The sequence below is a fragment of the Aptenodytes patagonicus genome, chromosome 7 (assembly GCF_965638725.1).
Source record: "Aptenodytes patagonicus chromosome 7, bAptPat1.pri.cur, whole genome shotgun sequence".
NCBI classification, from domain to species: Eukaryota; Metazoa; Chordata; class Aves; order Sphenisciformes; family Spheniscidae; genus Aptenodytes; species Aptenodytes patagonicus.
In genome coordinates this window covers 39,124,926-39,144,744 of record NC_134955.1, presented here as the reverse complement: position 1 = coordinate 39,144,744, position 19,819 = coordinate 39,124,926, and the positions used below count along the sequence as shown (strand labels likewise).

Here is a 19,819-nt window from a genome sequence, read left to right as displayed (position 1 = left end):
GCAATAGTGTTTTTACAAATCTCACTGTAATAGTTCTTAACATTACCTCTGGTCTGTGAAACTGAAGATGAAGATTTCATCCTCTGAGACATTTCTAGTGTGGGAATTTTTCCATTTGCAGACATACCAACATTTTTCCAGTGGACTTTCCTGTATACAGTAATTTTAAATCAACTCATTATGACTGATTTTTAAGTGTTTGTAGACTACATGTAAAATTTTCAGCAGAAAACTCTTTCCAAGATATATATGCTAAAATATTCTTGCCAGCATCTAAATTTTGTATCACAGACCATCCTGGTGCATTTTCTCCAGAACACAGCCATAATGAAGCTGAAGTGAAGATGAAAAGCCCTAAAGCGTTCTATGTGGAACATCACTTACTATACACTTGTGTAATAATTCAATAATTTTCCTTAATACTAATATGTCTTGGAGCAGACTAAGAGGGTAGCCTTGGTTTTCTTCCCGGCAAGTGAAAAAAAAAAAAAATTAAAAAAAAAAAAAAAAAATCACACTTTGTCCCTCATGCTAACTGCTACCTCAGATCCTTAGTTACCTCTTCATATTTCAGCTTCTTAGAAAGCAAGAAGCTTGGATCCAAACCCCCAAAAAGTAATTCCAAATTTCCCTTTAAACAGCCATTTCAAGTACTCTAACTGCACCAGACAGTCCTACCAGTGATGACTGATCCCATTCTCAACATCAGTATCAGTAACCGACTTCTACTTTTGCATGCCTTGAGGCCCGAACCACAATTACTGACAGAAGCAAGGATTTACTTAAAAGAAGACAGTGGTTCTAATTCTCCCTATTGTTTCTTTTTAAGATGTCTCATCATTAAAGTGGAACTGCCTAGCTGAGGGCACCCTCCAAGAGGTAATACAGTTATCCCCTGCTATTTGGTGGACTTTGTGTGACTGTATGCCACGTCCTTCAGTGGTGGCAGACAGCTTTGATCCACATTTTGGCCAATGGTACTAATTGAATACAATGTTTCACAGTCAGGTTGGTTAATCTTCAGCTAAGAAGCATATAACACATAACAGAAATGAACGGCAAAGATGTAGAGTTCAGTTTTGTCCCATTGTTTCCTGACTTGCGTACTTACTGTCTCCATAAACTTTAGAACAGTCTCCAGGTTGCCATAACGTTATATATTTTTCTGGCAATGGCTAGGGAAGCAACAACAATAGCTTTTATATCAGTGACAAGGTTACTTACATAGGAGCGGGCATGCCAGTGCCACTGGAGTACAGCTTGTTTTCTTTCTTCTACTAAAATGTCATTGTCCTAAGCGCTCTTCCATACAGCACCATTTATAACCTCCTGAAGAGAAAGTTTTATAGCAAGGACTTCTTTTTTCTGTAATTATGCTGTTTCCTTTCTGTTATTCTGTCAGTAAATCTGTAATTTTAATATTAATCATAGAATCTGACAAAAATTTAGGTTGAAAAGGACTTCTAGAGTCACCTAATTCAACCTTATGCTTAGAGCAGGGCTAACATAGACCAGTTTGCTGAGGGCCTTGTGCCGTCAGGTTTTGAAGACCTGCTGGCTACAACCTTGGTAATGCAGCCTTGTATTTAGTTAGCCTTCATTGCTGCAATGGTGAACTTACAATTTATATTCAGATTGCTGACAATCAGGACCTCAAGTTACTGCTTTTCAGATCTACTACCTAGACAGTCACTGTACAGCTGATCTTCTTACACTGTACCCACCCTACACTGCTGCATGGGACTATTCCATCCTAGCTGCAGGACTTTTACTTCATTTCTGTTCAGTTTCATGAGGCCCCTGTTAGCAGTTGCTTATCTAGGTATCTCTGAATGGCAGCCCTGCCCTTCACTGCATCAACCACTATCCAAATTACTGTCATCCACAACGCTACTAGGCATGTATTCAATCCCATTGTCCAAGTTGTTGATGAAGATGTTAACAGTATCATCCCATGTATCAATCCCAGAGGAACACTATTTAGACTTTGAACTGTTGACTACCACTTTTTTTTTTCCCCACTGGAAAGCTCCAGGTATTCTACCCTCATATTACTATATATGGTATAATATAATATACTGTTGAATCACAAAAGGAAAAGATGGGAAGGAAGCAAACAAACAACTTATCACCTGTATGTATGTGAAAAAGCAGTATTTTAAAGGGTTAACTATATCTTTAAGAATCATATAATGATTTTTTTCAATCCCTGATTCATTAATAGGAATTTTCTGACATCTTTCTATCTTCATCCTTCTTCAGCTGATCTTCTTACAAGGATAATCCATGCATCACTAAATGCATGGATTCCTTAAAATATGCATTTTGTTTAACAACAGCTAAGCATGCTTTTGGAAAACTGCAACCAGTCAGATAGTTTAAGTAGCCAGGTAATCTTTCCTGGTGTACATAATAGACAAGGCTATTTCCAACACCACCTTCTCCTTTTAAAGCCATCTGATACAAACTGTGCACCAAGCTCTATCAGACCATTTTCAGTTTCACTGCAAGAGAAGGAACTAAGTCTTCTTAGCAAGGAAACATTAGAACCACTGCAAGTATCACTGCCTTAAACCAGATGCAAGACTACTGTTCCCACAGTACTTACCCACTAATTTATCATGCCTTGATTATTAGAAAAACGAAAGGAAAACATAATTTATTGTAAGGTGAGTAAACAGAAAAAAAAAGAACCCAACTTTGATCAAGTCAACTACCTGGGCATTGGAATCAGAGAGTAAGAACACTCTTTTGTTTTTTATGTTTGTGCTACTGGGTTCTGATAGTGCGGAGGAGAAAACTGAGAAAAAGATGCCTGAAGGATGGCTGAAACTGGGATTTGGCAGCTGTCAGAGGTAAGGAACTGAGGTCACAAGGAAAAGCTAAAAGGTTCCACAGACATAATCAAGTCATAGATGCATATATGTCGTTATGTATATAAAATAAATTATGTCACCATCAAAAATTATTGTAGAATATGAGAGTATGATAAATTCTACTGTGGCAGTTTATTTGTTCCTTTCCAGATAGAAAAACATAAAGAAACTTTGCCAAAGCAAACAAACTGTAAGTACAAATAGACTTTTAAATTACATTAACATACTAGAAGAACATCTGGTACAAACACTGACAACTTTCCACGCATTCTTAGATAAGTATTTGGGGTTAGTGTTTCAGCTGGGCTTTTTTTTTAAATCATTTTTTAATGAACTATGCTCACAGTTCATAAATGCTCAAAGAATGTTCTCACAAAATAAATAATCATGAATAAGCTCTCAGTATAAATTTCTCACCCCAAACACTGCTTTGCAGTGCATCTTCTTGTTTAACTCCCTGATGTACAACTGTGCTGTTAGCTTTGGTGAAGATGGTAAGTCAGCTGTTTCTATACAAGCTACCAATTAGTCTTGACAAATCCTCTAATCCACTGGTAAAACAGAATTAAAACATGAAAATAAAATAATAATCTGATAAACAACAGCGAGAAGTAAAAACATGAAGTACCTTTAGTAAAAATAGTGAGCTACTACCAATGACCAGCACAAATGGGGCCGGTGCCCACTGCAGAACAAAGATCTGGAGGAAGGCAAACCGTGTATCATTACATACTCCCAGACTCAATAACCTAACTAGTCTGTGGTACTACTATTAGAAGGACATGATCAGAACACTTGTTACACATTACTGATACCAGCGTTATAGCCTTTACAATAACTCTGACGTAGCTTACATTCCAGTTGCTGACATAGACACTAAGATTGGCAGAGGTTTCTATACCAATAAAACAGGTGGACCAAGAAAAATAAATTAAATGATCTCAGGTTTTTCTTAATTATAAGAAAGTCAGTCATATCGTATCTTACAACAGTTTATGTCTACTTCTTACAAGTAGAAACGTTGAAGTTGGTTTTAAAGAATGTTAATCCCAAAAGAGGAAGAATGTTTGATTTTGCTATAAATACTTTGAAAATCCTAGTTTCATTCTGCCACTGTTGTTTGGTGTCTATCAGACTGAGGTCAGGACATTCTCATGGTAAATTTCAAATTTTTACTTTTTGTCCTCATAGCACTGTTGGCAGGATCCTGCAAGGTCCCTACAGAATTAAAGTGATGCTCTGCTGAGTGATTTGTTGAGCCTGAAGTGTGAATTCCATAGTTTGCATGAACTACCTACAGCTTTCCGCTGCCAGCTCCACTCTTACATGCCAGTGCACATCAATCCCAACTTGCAATACCCTGAATATTACAGTCCTTGGCCTATTCTGAACTGCGCAAAAACACTGTGCTAAAATACATGATGATTCCCCAGTGTCCACAAAACTTCATATTGGACTGAAAAGACAACAATTTAATTGCCCAATTGTTGTCAAGCAAATGACAAAGAAAATCTACAGATACACAACACAAGGGTAATATCCATTTACTGTTTTAAGATCATTAAGCTTCTGTTACTCAAACATACAAAACTGATCAACATTTCATCATCACAAAATTATTATAACTTCAAATAATTTTTGTTGACTATAAAGATTAAAAAACCACCTTTGTTCCTTCCTTATTTATTCTGGAAAATATATTCTATTCCTAAAACATACTGAAGCGCTTTACTTCCGCTGGTGACCCTAAGAGCTTAATACCTGCCCATACATAGTCCGAGGAAGTTCTGAAAATCCACCTAAGGAAGATTTTAGTTTTGGAAAATTCACATTTAAGAAGATACAAGATTCGTATCTTCCATTAATAAATTTGCAAATGCAAATACACTGTTTATGCACTTATGCATTCCTCTATGATGTATTCTTATGAAAACGTTTTATAGGTTGTCTCTTTTATACGCTATTTTAGAAAGAAAAAAATTATTTAAATATGGAACACATCTACTGAAATAAAAAAAAGAATAATATTCTTTTGACGTTTACTGGATCAAGCTCTGCAGAATAGAAATATGTTACCAAAAACTCGAAGATTCTTAGCAAGATAAAACCAGGATAACTTTAAATATTGATACTCAGATGAAACATATCGGTGGTAGTAGTAAGGCAAAATCTGGCAAAGGAAAATTAAAACTATTGCTGGTATGTATATTACCAATTTCCCATACAAGTATTTGTGGACTTGAGACAGAACTTAGCCATAAAGGATGACAAATGAGTGATCCTGTAGCAAAGGTGCAGCTTTTCATTACTGTTTGTTTACTCCTGTGGTCATTGGATTTTAAAAGTAAAAATACTTATTTTCTTATACCTTAAGGGAAAATAATGTTGCTTGACTGAAACGTTCCCTTGGGGAAAAAAAACCCAAACAAACAAAAAACAGTGAAAAGTTCTCCTTAATGTTTAAAATGCTGACTAACGTTACTGGTTACACTATATTTGAAGAGAAATGAGCCTTTCCTTGGCTATGCTGACTGTCCCATACCACCAGGAGAACCAAGAGACTGGCAGCGCCTGCTTATTGTCTGTTTGCAGCATGGGACTGTTCATTGGGTTACTACAGCAATTTTCAGTTCACACCCTTTTCTGAATTTAGCCTATGCCAGCTCCAGGACAGTAATACAGATTAGCTGCAATGATATATCAGAGAAGTTTCTCCAAATACAAAGGTGCAAAGCTTATTAAATTTTATCTTTGCAGGGCTATGCATGACATGATACAATTATGACCATCAAGGTGTAAGACTGAATGGAAGAAAGTTTAATAAACCAACTTTTTGCTTTCTCAAGAAAAACGGATATACACAAATGATAAAAACCCACCCTGCTATAACCACAAACAAGATTAATATGGTAATCTACCAACATTTCCTCCTGCAAATGAAACAAATTCCACATGAGCTTCTGAAGCAAAATACTATTCCTGAAATTTTCCATAAAATGGTACAAAGACAAAACAAAGTACAATTTCAGGGCCATTACACTAGGTGGGTTTGCAGACTCAAAGAAGTTTCAGAAAATTTAAACAGATGCCAAAACATGTTGCTTAAATCAGTTTGCAAAACACAATAATTGGACCAGACAATGTATTACATAAGAGGAGTATTGCTAAGAAAGGGATATATACATCTTTTGGCAACAGAAAAAGTGAGACACTTCATCAATTGTCAGAATGGTACTAGCTGGGCAAGAGGTACCATACTAGGAAAAAAGCTTTTTATTCAAAGTTTTGGTCCACTTTTCCATTATACTTTACTGCCTTCTTTTCATACTTTTAAATAGTATGTAATATTCTATTCAGTTTGTTTTTAATTAGAAAAAAAGAACAGTTCTTCAACCTCGCTGTACTTTTAAGTGGTTAAACAGTACCAAGAGTCTCAAGAGGGATTTCATTAAATAAGCACCTTAGGATTGACTTACCTATAAAAAAGTTTGAACTTGCTCACTTTACACAAACAAATTTCAAATATCCTTGGATGTTCCTAAATTGTGTTTCTATTCTAGGCAGATTATAAAAGTGTATGTGCGACACAATTATTTGGTCTAACTATAATACACAACAAAAGTAGGCTGTTCTTGAGATTCTCTGCAAAGAATAATTTAACCTGTCTTACAGTCACAGAATGAAAGACTGATGCAGCTTAAGCTTTTGTTTTGTCCATAAGTTTTAAAAATATAAATTCAAAATGCTAATTTTTAATTTTTTTTTTTATACATTTTCTTTTGCACATTCAGATGGGAGACAAGGAGACTTTAAAACTGTACTCATTTCAGTAAACTGACATATAGTTCACATGAAGAAACAAAGATTCCCTACCTTGATGGACTGACTGTAAGGTCCTATGTTAGCAGGTGCCCAGTGGGAAATGCTCTGTACATGCATGACCAGCTTTTCATCACGTAACACATCATCTGTTGCAATGTCATACTTATGTGCAAGGCAGTCAATGCAAAACAGGACTCCATCAGGTAACAGGGTTTCCACACATACTCTGAAAACACAAGACAATTATGTTTTTCAAACGGAAAGTTTGCTTGCACCAACTTTCAGCATTTATTTTCCATGGGTTTTTGGTTTGGATACTATGTTATGAAATTTTGTCAGGAAGATAAACCAAAAGCTATTGTATCGCAATCACCTGCTAGCATTTACACTGTTATCCCCTCTCCAAATAACGATCAACTTCAGACTTCCAGCAAGATAATTTCCATTACCAAGGAGAAACTAGCACCATAGCCAATGGCGCATTTCCATTTGGTTATTTTTATGATGTGTATTACGTTATTAAGAATACATGAGTTCTTTTATTAAAAAAACCTTGACCACACAACTCTGGAAATGCCAGATAAGTTATGCTAAGTAGCCTTCAGACCGAGTGTATCATTGTCATATTCTTACCTCCACGCATTTTTCACTGAATCTCCTTCCAATGGTTGGACTAAAGGTTCAGGTTTCTAAAAAGCAGCAGCTTATTGTTCCTTTACACCCTTCTCACATGTTATCATGCAATACTGAGCATATTTTTCCATTATACTTCAAGCTGAATGACAGACACACATTTATGACAGGACTGAAAACCTACTTAAGCATTCATTTAAAAAGTTCACTTCTGTTTGCTCCAAGGAAGACTGAGTGCCTGGATGGACAGACAGACAGTCTGTTGCATGGGGCCAATGAAAAAGCAGGGTGTGTGGGGGTGTGTGTGTGGGGAAATCAACATTTCAAAGCCTGAAAAATAATTATATTTGCAGTCCATGCATAAAAAAGTCATTTAGCTCCCAGCAGGAATCCAACAAAAAATTACTTATTCTCTTTACATATCATATAACATAACCTTATAAAATTCTTCTCATCTCGCTTATTTCTTCCAAGAAAACTATTTTTCTCCCCTCCTCCCACATGCAAATACAGTATTTTTTCCTCATTACCATCATCATAAGCATGGATGAATGGATTTTCTGCTTGGGCTGGTAAATTTTCAAGACAATTTTGCAAATTTAGTGCAGATCCACACCCCTGAGTCAGTGCTTCCAGCATATCGCTTGTGAGAACTCCCACAACCAGGTCTCTGCGCATAATGCAATGATGCAGCCATGCAAACTGTTGTATAATTTTTCTCCTGGACAAAATGCAACATAAATCTATTTGTTCCATAAAAATAATCATAGAAAGCCATTTTCCTGCAACTTCCTAGTCTTTCTACCTGTTATTTTAGTGATGGAAGACTATGTGATTGGCTATGCAAATACGGAGGCTTAAAACATGCAGCAGCATGAGAAATGAAGGAAGCTAAATTGGGAGAAGTTAAGTGTCATAAAGAGAACTTAAAATACATAGGAGTGGAGATTCATTTTGTGTAGTTTACAGCTGGGACTAGATCCCTCCTCTGAAGGCACACACAACCAACACCCCATCCCTCTGTGATTTAGTCATCCTGGCCTACAATCAGCATCTCGAAGAAGCCTCTTCCTGCTCTCTTTTAGTCTCTTCTGATTCCCAGACAGCGTAGGAGAATGTGAATCTATGATGATATACATTATGTTAACAACGTCTTTCAACTATTTGTCACGCTATGCTTAAAATTCACATGCCTACACTACACTTCATATTCTGTAATGAGTATAAAATATAGTATTTTACATTAGAAAACTGCTAAACAGTTGGTTTTAAAAATAAGAACAAGACATGAGGTCTGACCTCACAGTTGACCCTGCTTTGAGCAGGGGATTGGACTAGATGACCTCCAGAGGTCCCTTCCAACCTGTATTAACCTATGATCCAAGTTGAATTTTTTAAGCTATAGCAGTTCTGCACACTGAACATATTAGCTCAGATGCTTAAGAGCATGAACTACTATAATAAGAAATCAGCCCTTTTGACAAAGGCAATAAAGAATTTACAAATGGAAAATTAGTATTAACACACAACTTTCAAAAAAAACAGAACAAAAATTTAATGGGCTAGATGTTTGTTATCCAATTTCTAATGGAAAAAAAAAACAACGCACCCAAATAACACAGGAATACTGCATACCTAGACCATCAAGCTGTTTCATTATGTCAGAGGTGGACTTGGATGCAACACTGGAGATTCTGTACAACAGATATTAAAAAGCTATGATTTGGGGATCTATGAATAAAAGTGTTAGCATCAGTGTATTCAGAAGTCTAAAATAATTTCTTTTCATACTTGCATTCTTACTGAATACGTAAATGCAGCTAAGCTACCCACTAACAATCATTATCTGATGGAAACACAAGACATTAAGAACAACCACACTGGATCAAGCCAAAGATCCATCTAGTCCGGTATTCATCTTCAACCACAGCCAAGTGCATACAAGCACAGGAAGAAAAGGAACAGCGTAAGTATATATTGGTGCTGTCTTGAAATATCTCCCAGTATCTCACAATGTGCATCTCGGGAACCCCCTCAGCTAACAACTTTGCTTTTGTATTTAACAAAATAAACAGAACAAGGTGAATAAGGTTTGTCACAAGGACCTAGAAGGTTCCAAACCTCATCACTTTTAGGAAGACTTAAAAGTCATTGATGGTAAGGCTTCAGTAATGCTTTTGACACTGTCTCCCATAACATCCTCATAGAGAAGCTGTTGATGTATATATGGGCTGGATGAGTAGGCAGTGAGGTGGACTGAAAACTGGCTGAACGCCCAGGCCCAGAGTGTGGAGATTAGTGGCACAGTCTCGCAGGTGGCCATTAACTAGTGGTGTACCCCAGGAGGCTATACTGGGTCAAGTCCTGTTCACCATCTTCATTAATAATCTGGATGATGGGGCAGAATGTACCATTGGCAAGTTTGCAGATGATACAGAACTGGAAGGAATGGCTGATATGCCAGAGGTTTGTGTTGCCATCCAGACAGATCTCGACAGGCTGGAGAAACAGGCACACAGGAACTCCATGAAGTTCAACAAGCAGAAGTTGAAAGTCCTGCACTGGAGGAGGAACAAACCCATGGTCCAGTATATTCTGGGGGCCAACTGGCTCAAAAGCACCTTTGCAGAGAAGGACCTGGAGGTTCCTGATGGACAGCAAGTTGAACGTGAGCCAGCAATGTGCCCTTGTGGCAAAGAGGGCTGATGATTTCCTGGGCTGCATTCAGAGGAGCGTTACCAGCAGGTCAAGGGAGATAAACACACAAGAAAAGCAAATAAAATCCCACCAATACAAAAGAGTTGTCAGTTTAATCAAGTCACACAGAAGAACTTGCAAAAAATGTATTATTCTTCTGTAAGTCCATATAGGGGGGGCATTTATAAACCTTATGGTATATATTAAGGCAAGAATTTCCAACCCTAGTGTTTTTGAATTGAGCAGCCCTGATGTGATTACTCCAAAAGGCAGCAAAAGTCTACTTCTAAGTCTGAGGCACAAACATTTGGACAAAAGCTTCATAAATATGGTAACAATAATTCAGTATATTGCAGTGTATCATAAATGTACTATAGCAGTAGTCTAATCCTACCTTGCTGGTGGACACAAATCAAATTCTGTCACATAAACGGAATTTATAACATTGAAATCTTTCATGCTCTTCATATACAGATGAAACAAAATAATATCCTTCAGTTTCAATCCCTCCGAAGTCATATTAGCTGCAGGATAAAAATAATACAGCTGTTAAAGATAGAATATTTTAAATGTGTGTAGAAAGACAGCATAGGCATCCTGGTTTTGTTCAGCAAAACCAACTGGTAATAACCTAACCGTTGTCTAAACATGACTGAAGGCTTTACAACATACTACCTTTCCCCACATAATACTTACTTTTTTCATTAAATTCCTTCTCATGTTAGTTTTCCAAATATACAGAAACAGAATACAAATAAATTTTATCCACCATGAGCAGTGGTGAATTCCTGCCCCAAGAAATTAATGCATGTAGACATGTTAGTCCGAATTCTTTGTATCCATAAGTTTTATTATCTTGTATTTTTTTATTTTCAGTCTGTGACAGCTAGTAATCTAGGAAGGACTTTGAATCACAAAAGTACAGAACTGGAAGGGACAGTAAGAGGTCCTTTAGTGCATCACCCTCTTCAAAGAAAAGATCAAATATTTATTTGCTATTCCTGAGGGATGCTTGTCTAAGCTGTTTTTAAAAACCCTCACTGCAATAATAATCTCCGCATAAACAAAGAGTTATAAATGGCAAGACAGACAATAGGAAACAGAATTGGCCACAGGAGAAATGAAGGAAAGATGAGAGCAGGGGAAAGTTCAAGCAGACAGTTAGAGAAAAGATACTGGGAAGTCAAGATCATCTGAATGTGTATGCATAGAAGATTCCAATCATAGCACTTAAGGAGAATGTATTACTCTTACATAGTCAATACCATAACAAGATATGTGAATCAGCTCTGCAGTGTGGACCTTTTGTAACTCATAAGCAATAGAAAATGAATGAAGACAAAATCTTCTCTGAATATAGAACCTATATAAATAACAGTCCCATGTGACCTAACTTAAATGAGCTACGCAAAGCTCTTCTCAGTGTAACTTTGGGGATCTTGTCCTTTAATGTTACAGTATGTACCTGTATATACTTATATATTTGTTTTCCAGTGGAGAAGTACAAGAGTATAAAGACCATCTCTGTTGGCTGTTGCCTTAGTGAGACAAAAATATTTTTTGTGTAAAACTTTTCTGTGCTTTTAAAGACAGTTCAGGACACTTCCATAAAGGCTACTTTGGTCACACCAATACTGAATTTTGCTCTAAATGTCTCAGCTTTACTTAGTTACACTTCCATTAGCGTTGGCAATCTGAAGAGGGGAATTCTCATTGACAGAAAAGGAAGCGCGCGCTAAATGATATAAGAGATTATATAGCAAATGACAGAACTCCTAAGAAGTCAAGATACACCTCCAGAAATATCTGCTGAGAAATTAGCACACAATGATAATTCTGTCCAGAAATATAAATGTATTTGAATGCTGCCTGATAGCAATCACTAGGTCAATACCCGCTGCTATGTCATCAGTCAAGGAGGAAACAAGGACATTTTCCAAATTTCCAGCCAGCATTCCAGTAAAGAAGAAAGAGTTTTGGCCTTCAGTTAAAAGTTCTGCAGCATTATATGGAGTACCGGAGGGGAAAAAAAAACCCACCCAAACTGAACCCACCCCCCTCCCTCCAGGTTTAAATTTAAAACGCATAAGCCAACAAACTAACTCTAATTTGTGGACACGTAACAACATTAGAGCAAGTTGAAGGCAAAGAGATTTGGATAAATTCGTAACTTCTAGTTTGATTTAAAAAATCTTCTTAAAGTAAGTAAAAGTACAATCCCCTTTTCCTCTGCATGAGTTAGAGGAATGATGGGAAATAATTTCTCCCTAGCTTGTAAGCAGAATAAAATTGACCTCCCAAAACACTCTATCTAGTAGAAAGGCATAAATGATGAACTGGTTACCAACCCACCACTTGGGTTCTTGACAACAAGTTCTGTTTCCCAAGGAGAGGACTCTTACACAGCACATCTCCAGGATGTACAGGGAAACCATACAGCCCTTCTGTTGAATTTCAAGCCATTCACTGTTCCTAATAATTTATAAAATTTCATCAGGTGACACTCAGCCTTGCTTAGGCAGAACTGCCTAAGAAGAACTGACCCAAAAGATAACATTGGCCAAAGTACAGCTTAATCCTTTTAAATGGGTTATCCAGGATCCTTAGGCTGAGAGTCACAAAAGACAGTATCCAAACTGTCTACCGGAAGTAGCATTTTAGACTAAATTTTCATGTAATAAAAATCTATGTAGTTCCCTTCAAGCCTATGAAGTTTGCCATGGTACAGATGCACCAGAGCAATCTTCGTCATCTTCCAATCGTATCTAAAGAAAAGTTTAACAAAAGAGTTTAAGAAAATAAATGTAAACAGTAATGTACTGCATTCCCTCCAGTTCTTGGCTTCACAGGAGAATTCCACCCACTTTACAGAACAACCATGTTGCATAACATCTAGTAATAAATTTCCATTTCTGAATCCTTTTGGCAGCACTTATCCTCTTTAGAGGTGATTAAATCAGTTAACCCAGCAAAGATGTTAAAAGGACTGTGCTTATTCCATTCTCACAGCACTGAAGACTGAACTGCTGTATAGATCATAAGTATGAGTTCAGAAAAAGCCTTGTGCGTATTTGCAGATCAGTTAAGTTCTCAGAAACAAATTGTTTCTTTTGCCATGACAGAACCATAATTCATTCAGTCTTCCACACCCACTTCCAAAAAGAGAAAAACAAAAGAAAATGTGAGAACTGACATTTTCTACCAAGGATCAGAAAATTACCATTTTTTTTTTACCATAATACAGCTAATGCAAGCAATTTGCTGAAAGCAATAGGCTACTGTACTAGTCAGAGCACAATCTTTTTTGACAGATGCTAGGGCAAAAATATATAATGTTTGTACTGGCAGATTTCCATTCAAATATAGCAAGAACAAAATAAAACATTACACAACCCTTTTGCTTCAATTTACAGATTATACCCAGAAGATTTACACTAAATACTACTGTCTTTTACTAAAAGTTTGGTCACATCCACCTTGCTGATTTCCAAGCAATCAAAAACTAGCTTAATGACCTTCTACAAAGTATAACTTCTTTGCTTCTGAAAAAAATTCTATGGTTTCTTTATAATCCTATATTCAATCATGAATACTCAGCTGCACATGCAAAAAATAAGATTTTATAGGACAATACCTCAGGCAAATTAATGAACAAGAATATGAGCCTACCCATTTAGATACTAAAAATTATTTCCATTTTTATGAATGAAAAGAAGCCTGTATAAACACGCTTTGCTTAAAATTTAGAATGAAAAAATTACAAAACAAAAATGTGAACATTTTATTTTATATGTCAGTATCTTGTAAGAGGGGGTTAGTAAGGAACCTGGATTTCATGATTCCCAAGATCGCAGTTTCTCCTTTACATTAAGAATATAAATGAGATTTTACTGCTACTGACCTAATCCTAGATGCCAAAATGTGCAACAGCTTTTCCAGAAACTTAATTTAAAATTATGGTAGCTACAAAAGTGCTTTAGCAAGTAGACAGCATCCATAGCACACATGCACACTCACACACACAGTATATATTGCAAGAAAGCTATAAAGCAAGTTATAATGTGAGTAAGTACTGTGGAAATAGTGTTGTTACAGTAATATGAACACTACTCTGGCTTTCTAGGGTCTTCAAAAGCCAGTCAAATTATGATGTGTTCAATATTGAAGCTGGCAGTCTTGATATCAAAGATTCCAATCCAATGCAAAATGAGATGGCAAACCGACAACCATATTTAAAGTTATAAAACATATGACAATACAGATTCTTACTTAATACCATATTAAAAACAATATAGTTAACAGCAGATAATGCATTAACTGAATAAAGCACCTCGGAGAGAAGAAAATGCTTCCCTTGCTGCCTCTTGAGCATTTTTGCCTTTTGATGGAAGGAAGTGGGCAGTGATACCTGAAAACCACTGGTAACCACTCAGGGACTTTCCTGAAATTCCAAACGTCTTAGCTACGGGAAATGAAGAATAGCACTATGATTATAATAATGTAAGATTTCAGATTAACCTAGAATATATTTTAAATTGTTTAAGTAAGAAGAACTTCTACAGAAAAAAAAATAATCACAAACAGTAAAAGCATCTTGAAAAAATATTTACAAACAGATATAAACCAAAACCTTGAAAGTAAGTGTGCTGGTAACAAAGCTTCCAAATGCTACTGACAAATCGTTCTCCAACACTGCCTTCAGAAAATATGTCTGCAAGTAGTATTTAGCTGAGAATTTCTGTACTTTCTCTCCTCCTTTCCATTTTTGCTGACCTTTTACAATTTCTCTACCTGTTTTGATACAGACTTGGCATAAGATATGACACTGAAAAGCTAAAATTTTCAAAAGTATCTAAGTGACACAGGAACAGATTTTCAAACTTATATGCCAAATTTTAATGGAAGTTAGGTGTTTAACCTGGTTCTGATCATCTTAGCAAATGCATAACATGTTTAGACACTTTTTAACATCCCACCAGGCACTATCCATATTCAAGAGCCTAAATACCATTCAATATCAAACACTTATGCTATGAAACTTGGTTTTCAGGAAAAGTTTACTAATCTTTGGGTGTAGGGTAAAAGTGATGCTGTGATACTTCAATGAGGTACCAATCTATGAACTCAGGTTTATCTTGCATTAATCACCTCATGTTTGAGGCAGTGCTAATATCAGGCATATGATTAGTTACCGCAGCTAATCTAAGAGACAGTAACTTGCTAGGCTGCTAAACTTGATCATGCATGTCACCCTGAGGTTGCTAGGGTGTGTACAGACTCATACACTATGTAAGCAAGTTGAACAGTTGCGTTTTGTACTTTATTTTAGAGATTGCTTTTCTATCTTCAATTTAAAAACAGTAGAGTATGGGTACAGGTGTGGTTAGACCTTTTAAATAAACTCAGTCCCTCCACTCAAATGTATGATTATATTATAGTAATTCCATTCAGGCAAACAGAACACATTAATGTGTGTTTCCTGAAAGAAAGAAAAAAATGGGTTATGCTCCTTCTGTAAAGTAACTTGAAATGCTTCATTACTACAGATCTATTGATTCCTATCAGAAAACCTCATTGCAGTAGAAACTCTTTTTTTTCAGACTGGTTATTAAAGGTCATGAACATTCTTTTCAGCAGTGTTCTTATAGTAATTAACAGCGCACTCCACCACAGCATGAAATATTCAATATTATTTTTCTAATGAAAGCCGTGCAAAACTCACTGAAATCCAAAGAATTATGTTTCAAAGACTTCCAGATGACTGGAATGTTTTTCTGTGGTTCATCCTCTTCTGATGAAGGGAAAATATCATCATCATTGCAGCTTTCCTCACAAGAACAGCTATTGACCATAAACGTACCTGAAGATTCCCCCTGCTTGAGACAAACATTATAAAATAAGCAAGTAAACAGCATGCCAAGCAGTATGAAATCAGCACATTTTATCATTCAAATTTTGGGTTTCAATTACAAAAAATACTATAGCTCAATGGGTACGTATGAATTAGAACAATTCATGGAAGAACAGCATTAGGATTTCCCACTATTTAGATTGCAGAAACTGGCAGAATACAATGTGCTCCTGTTGACATATCATATGGAATGAAAATGCAGACTTAGTAGTAAATAAGGACAACAGATATTAAAAATAACGAGACTCAAGAGACAGAAAGAATACTATGATGAAGAAATGCTATTCCACAATTATATACAGGACAACTAAGTTTTCCAAAAATATTATAAATTAAGTGAAAAAAGGAACAAAAGTACAAAAGTAGTAATTTCATAATTAACACTGTCACTAAACACTTGAAACAGCAAAAGACTAACAAGAAAGTTTTAAAACTTGGTGGAACCTTGAATGAATGCAGTCCATGTAAAAAAAAAAAATCTCTGTTCTCACAAAGACAATACCTTCCATCAAACTCACTGCGCTTTGGGATGCTCAGAGTTTTGAGATACAGAAAAGAGCATATCCCAAGATTTATACATCAAAGTAATTTCTTGACATGGAAGGAAAATAATTCACTGTACCTCCTCTTCTTCCCAAACACTTTCTTAGGCCTAGGAAGAGAATACTACCCAGCGTGCCTTTTAAAGCAAAATACACAGGCAGAGTGCGTACTGACCAATCTTCCAAAATTCTGAGTTCATTATATTTTCAACAAGCCATATAATTACAGCACACATATAAATTTTTTTAATTTTAGAGCAATCAGAACCCCTACTCTCTTTCATCTGATTTTCCAAGGCAGCCTAATCTGCAGAGCATGTTGACCTTGGGATCACTAGCTTGGCTAATACTACTTGTCTTCATCTAAATTCAATATGAATTATGACAGAATTTATCCACAAACCTTAACCAAACATCACTGCATGCTGTAACTCCAGATTCTATCGATTAATTTTCTGCTCAAAGGTCTCAAATTCCATATAGTGTCTAAACTATGCATTTTACTGCAGGCTTCTTAAATACCAAATTCGCAAAAATGATGAAAAAGCCAACTAACGCAAGAAAAAGTTGACAAAATACGAAGCTTTTGGCAATCCTTAAATATGGATTAGAAACTGCTGAATATTCTTTTAGCTCATAAATTAGTGTACTATCTATAGAATATCCATGCAAAATGTCTATGAAAAAGAATATTAACATTATATAGTGAAACACTCATAAGGTCACCTGAAGTTTGACCCTCTGCATTCTCTGCTTTTTAACAATTAGATCTCATCAAGCTGTCAAACAAAATGGAATATATTAAAAATTACTAATCCAATTTGAATATAGACTTTTTAAAAAAGTAATTTTATTGTATTTTTTTCTTCCCTTTGGAAAATAAAATATATCTTACTGCAACTTCAAAAGTTTTCTCTTTATATTAAGCAAAAAAAAAAAAAACCTGAGAGAAAAAAAGGCAGAAAACTACGGTTAGCATCAGAAGTCTGCAATGAGAACTCGGCATTTACATCCACATTTGACTTCACTGGAGAGAAAAAGGATCCAGTTAAGTTAAAGCAGTGTACTTGGAAATTCTGAGGAAAGGCTAAATTACAAAAAGGTCATTACCTATGAGAAGAAACTCAGCTCTGCAGCCTCTAAAAGGGCTCAAGGGGAGTTTTATAAGCACTGTAAACACTAAAGCTATGCTCTTCTAAGAGGTGCTGATGTTCTTTGATTGGACCTCATTTTATTCATTCCTCCAAGAAAGGCATGAAAGTCAAGGTAATAATCTACTTTATGTGAATCAATTGTACATGAGAGGTTAAAAGAAGTCAACTAAACAGAATAGCGTAAAGATGAAAACTGCAATTTAGCACAAACATGACATACATTCCAACATTACAATATACAAGCATCCAACAGCATCTATACCATTTCCCACTCATTGAATTACACCTTCAACTACTGCTGTCAGTTGATGTATTTTGCCGTTACCCAGAGGGCTGCCTGATAGCTCCTAACCCCTCAGGTATGACTTAGAAAATAAAGAAGCAGGAACACAAATCTGTAATTGAAATAGATCTTAAGCTGGATTATGCTACAAGAACCAAGAAAATTCCATTTTTTCTATATTTTTTAAAGTTTCTTTTTTTTTATCCATGAGACGTCACTTTATAGAAATATATAGACTGCATAGTGGCATGAAGTGCTAAAAGCGCTACCATTTCCTTCTTGCAAATTGTTGTTTTATTAAATTAGTTGCTTTCACTGGCTAATTTGTAACATCCATCATGAAACAATCAATTTGCATTGTAGCACGGGCATTCACTGAGTACTAATGTAACATACACAGAGTTTGCACCTCTTGGTCCTACCCCCTGAGTAAGCATGCACAGACATGGTGATATGAATGATACTATCGCAATGCTGCTTTGGGTTTTGTTTTTACATCACCTGGATTTTAACTTCAATATGGTATAACAATCCATCACTAGGCAAAAAATATGTTAACTGGAAAGGGAAAAGTTCCAGCTTGCCAGTATGACAGCCACTTTGTTTCTCGCTTTTGTTAAGCTTTACATAATTACCTTTTAAGAGATCTAGAGCTACAGATATCTTCTGCAGGTGCCTTTAGAGACCTGTAACTTCTCTCCATTCCTTAAACTGGAGGACTGAATTTATACGCTCTGCAAGTGAACATGAAAAGAGCACCTATTCCATTTTTATGCCATCTGTGAAAATTGTTCTTTCAACTATGCTTCTAAACAAGTTTTCTGCAAAATGTGCTTCATAAAAAATACATGGGGATGCAGTGAGACTCACAGACTGTATCACAACTGGTTTGGTGTAACCTACAGAACTCCCCTGTAGCTTTGTAATTTGTTAATACTACAAATATCCCAAATTGATGCTGCAAGAAATTTTCATATCATTCACAGTCACATCCCTTTTTCCTAAATATGTCAATATTTTATAAATTGTTAAGCTTATATCAATATTGCTTCACAGATATAAATAAAATTATACATCTGTGTTTACACACATGCATAAACAGCTGGTCAGTTGCAAAATTTTTGGAAATCACTAAGAAATACTAGAAATTCTACAATGTCTCTTACATATACCAAAGACCATAAAAATAATTATAGACTACTGTTGATTTCAATGCCTATGATACATCACAATGATTCATTCAAGGCTGACTCCCACAATGCTCCAAAAACATAGGTAATCAATCACTTTCTGCAGCAGCACAGATGCAGGCTACAGCAGAAGTATTAGGTGTGGAACCTGGCATAAGAAGAACAACAGGCTCAATGCCAGCCTAAGTAAAGCTGCCAGACTCTTTTTAGTAGCTATATTCAAATCTCATACAAATGTTCGTCTTCCATTCCTTTCAACAGAGAAAGTAGTCTAAGAATTTAAAACTTAAAAGTTATAGACTGCCACAAGCAGACTAACTTTCCCTAAATAATATTCTCATCACTTTAAAAACAAAAAATCAAGCTTGCTATAACGACATTTTAATTAAATCTTACAGAACCTATTTTATCACATAACATTTTCATGTTACTTCACAGAAGCAATGTATTTTCCCATTTGTTACACTGTTTCTCCCACACCCACTGTACATTGTGATACCAACCTAATTTTGGATCAGAGCCTGCATGCATGCATATGCTTAACTATATTCACATAACTCATGTCATTGATGCAAGTGCGCTCAGAATGAAGTTAAGCAAATGCACGAGTGTTCCAAGATCCAAATTCTCCTGTTGAAAAAGCCTTGCAGCTAGGACTTTGACTGATATAGCTGAAATTCCATGCAGTGGTCTTTTATGAAAACAACAGAT

The 19,819-nt window shown here is 36.0% G+C and overlaps 1 protein-coding gene across 2 annotated transcripts in view; it reads right to left on the bottom strand.

Moving 5' to 3' along the window:
* Positions 1–19,819, bottom strand: part of DPH6 (diphthamine biosynthesis 6) — a 219,084-nt gene that overhangs the window by 114,757 nt on the left and 84,508 nt on the right. Inside the window, exons 9-12 of one of the 2 annotated variants that reach the window (XM_076344932.1) lie at positions 15,751–15,901; positions 14,359–14,490; positions 10,423–10,552; positions 6,750–6,924 (exon numbers count right to left, since the gene is read on the bottom strand). In XM_076344932.1, coding sequence (XP_076201047.1) covers positions 6,750–6,924; positions 10,423–10,552; positions 14,359–14,490; positions 15,751–15,901 — 588 coding nt within the window. The remainder of the gene's footprint in view (positions 1–6,749; positions 6,925–10,422; positions 10,553–14,358; positions 14,491–15,750; positions 15,902–19,819) is intronic. The other variant, XM_076344933.1, reaches the window with a different exon arrangement.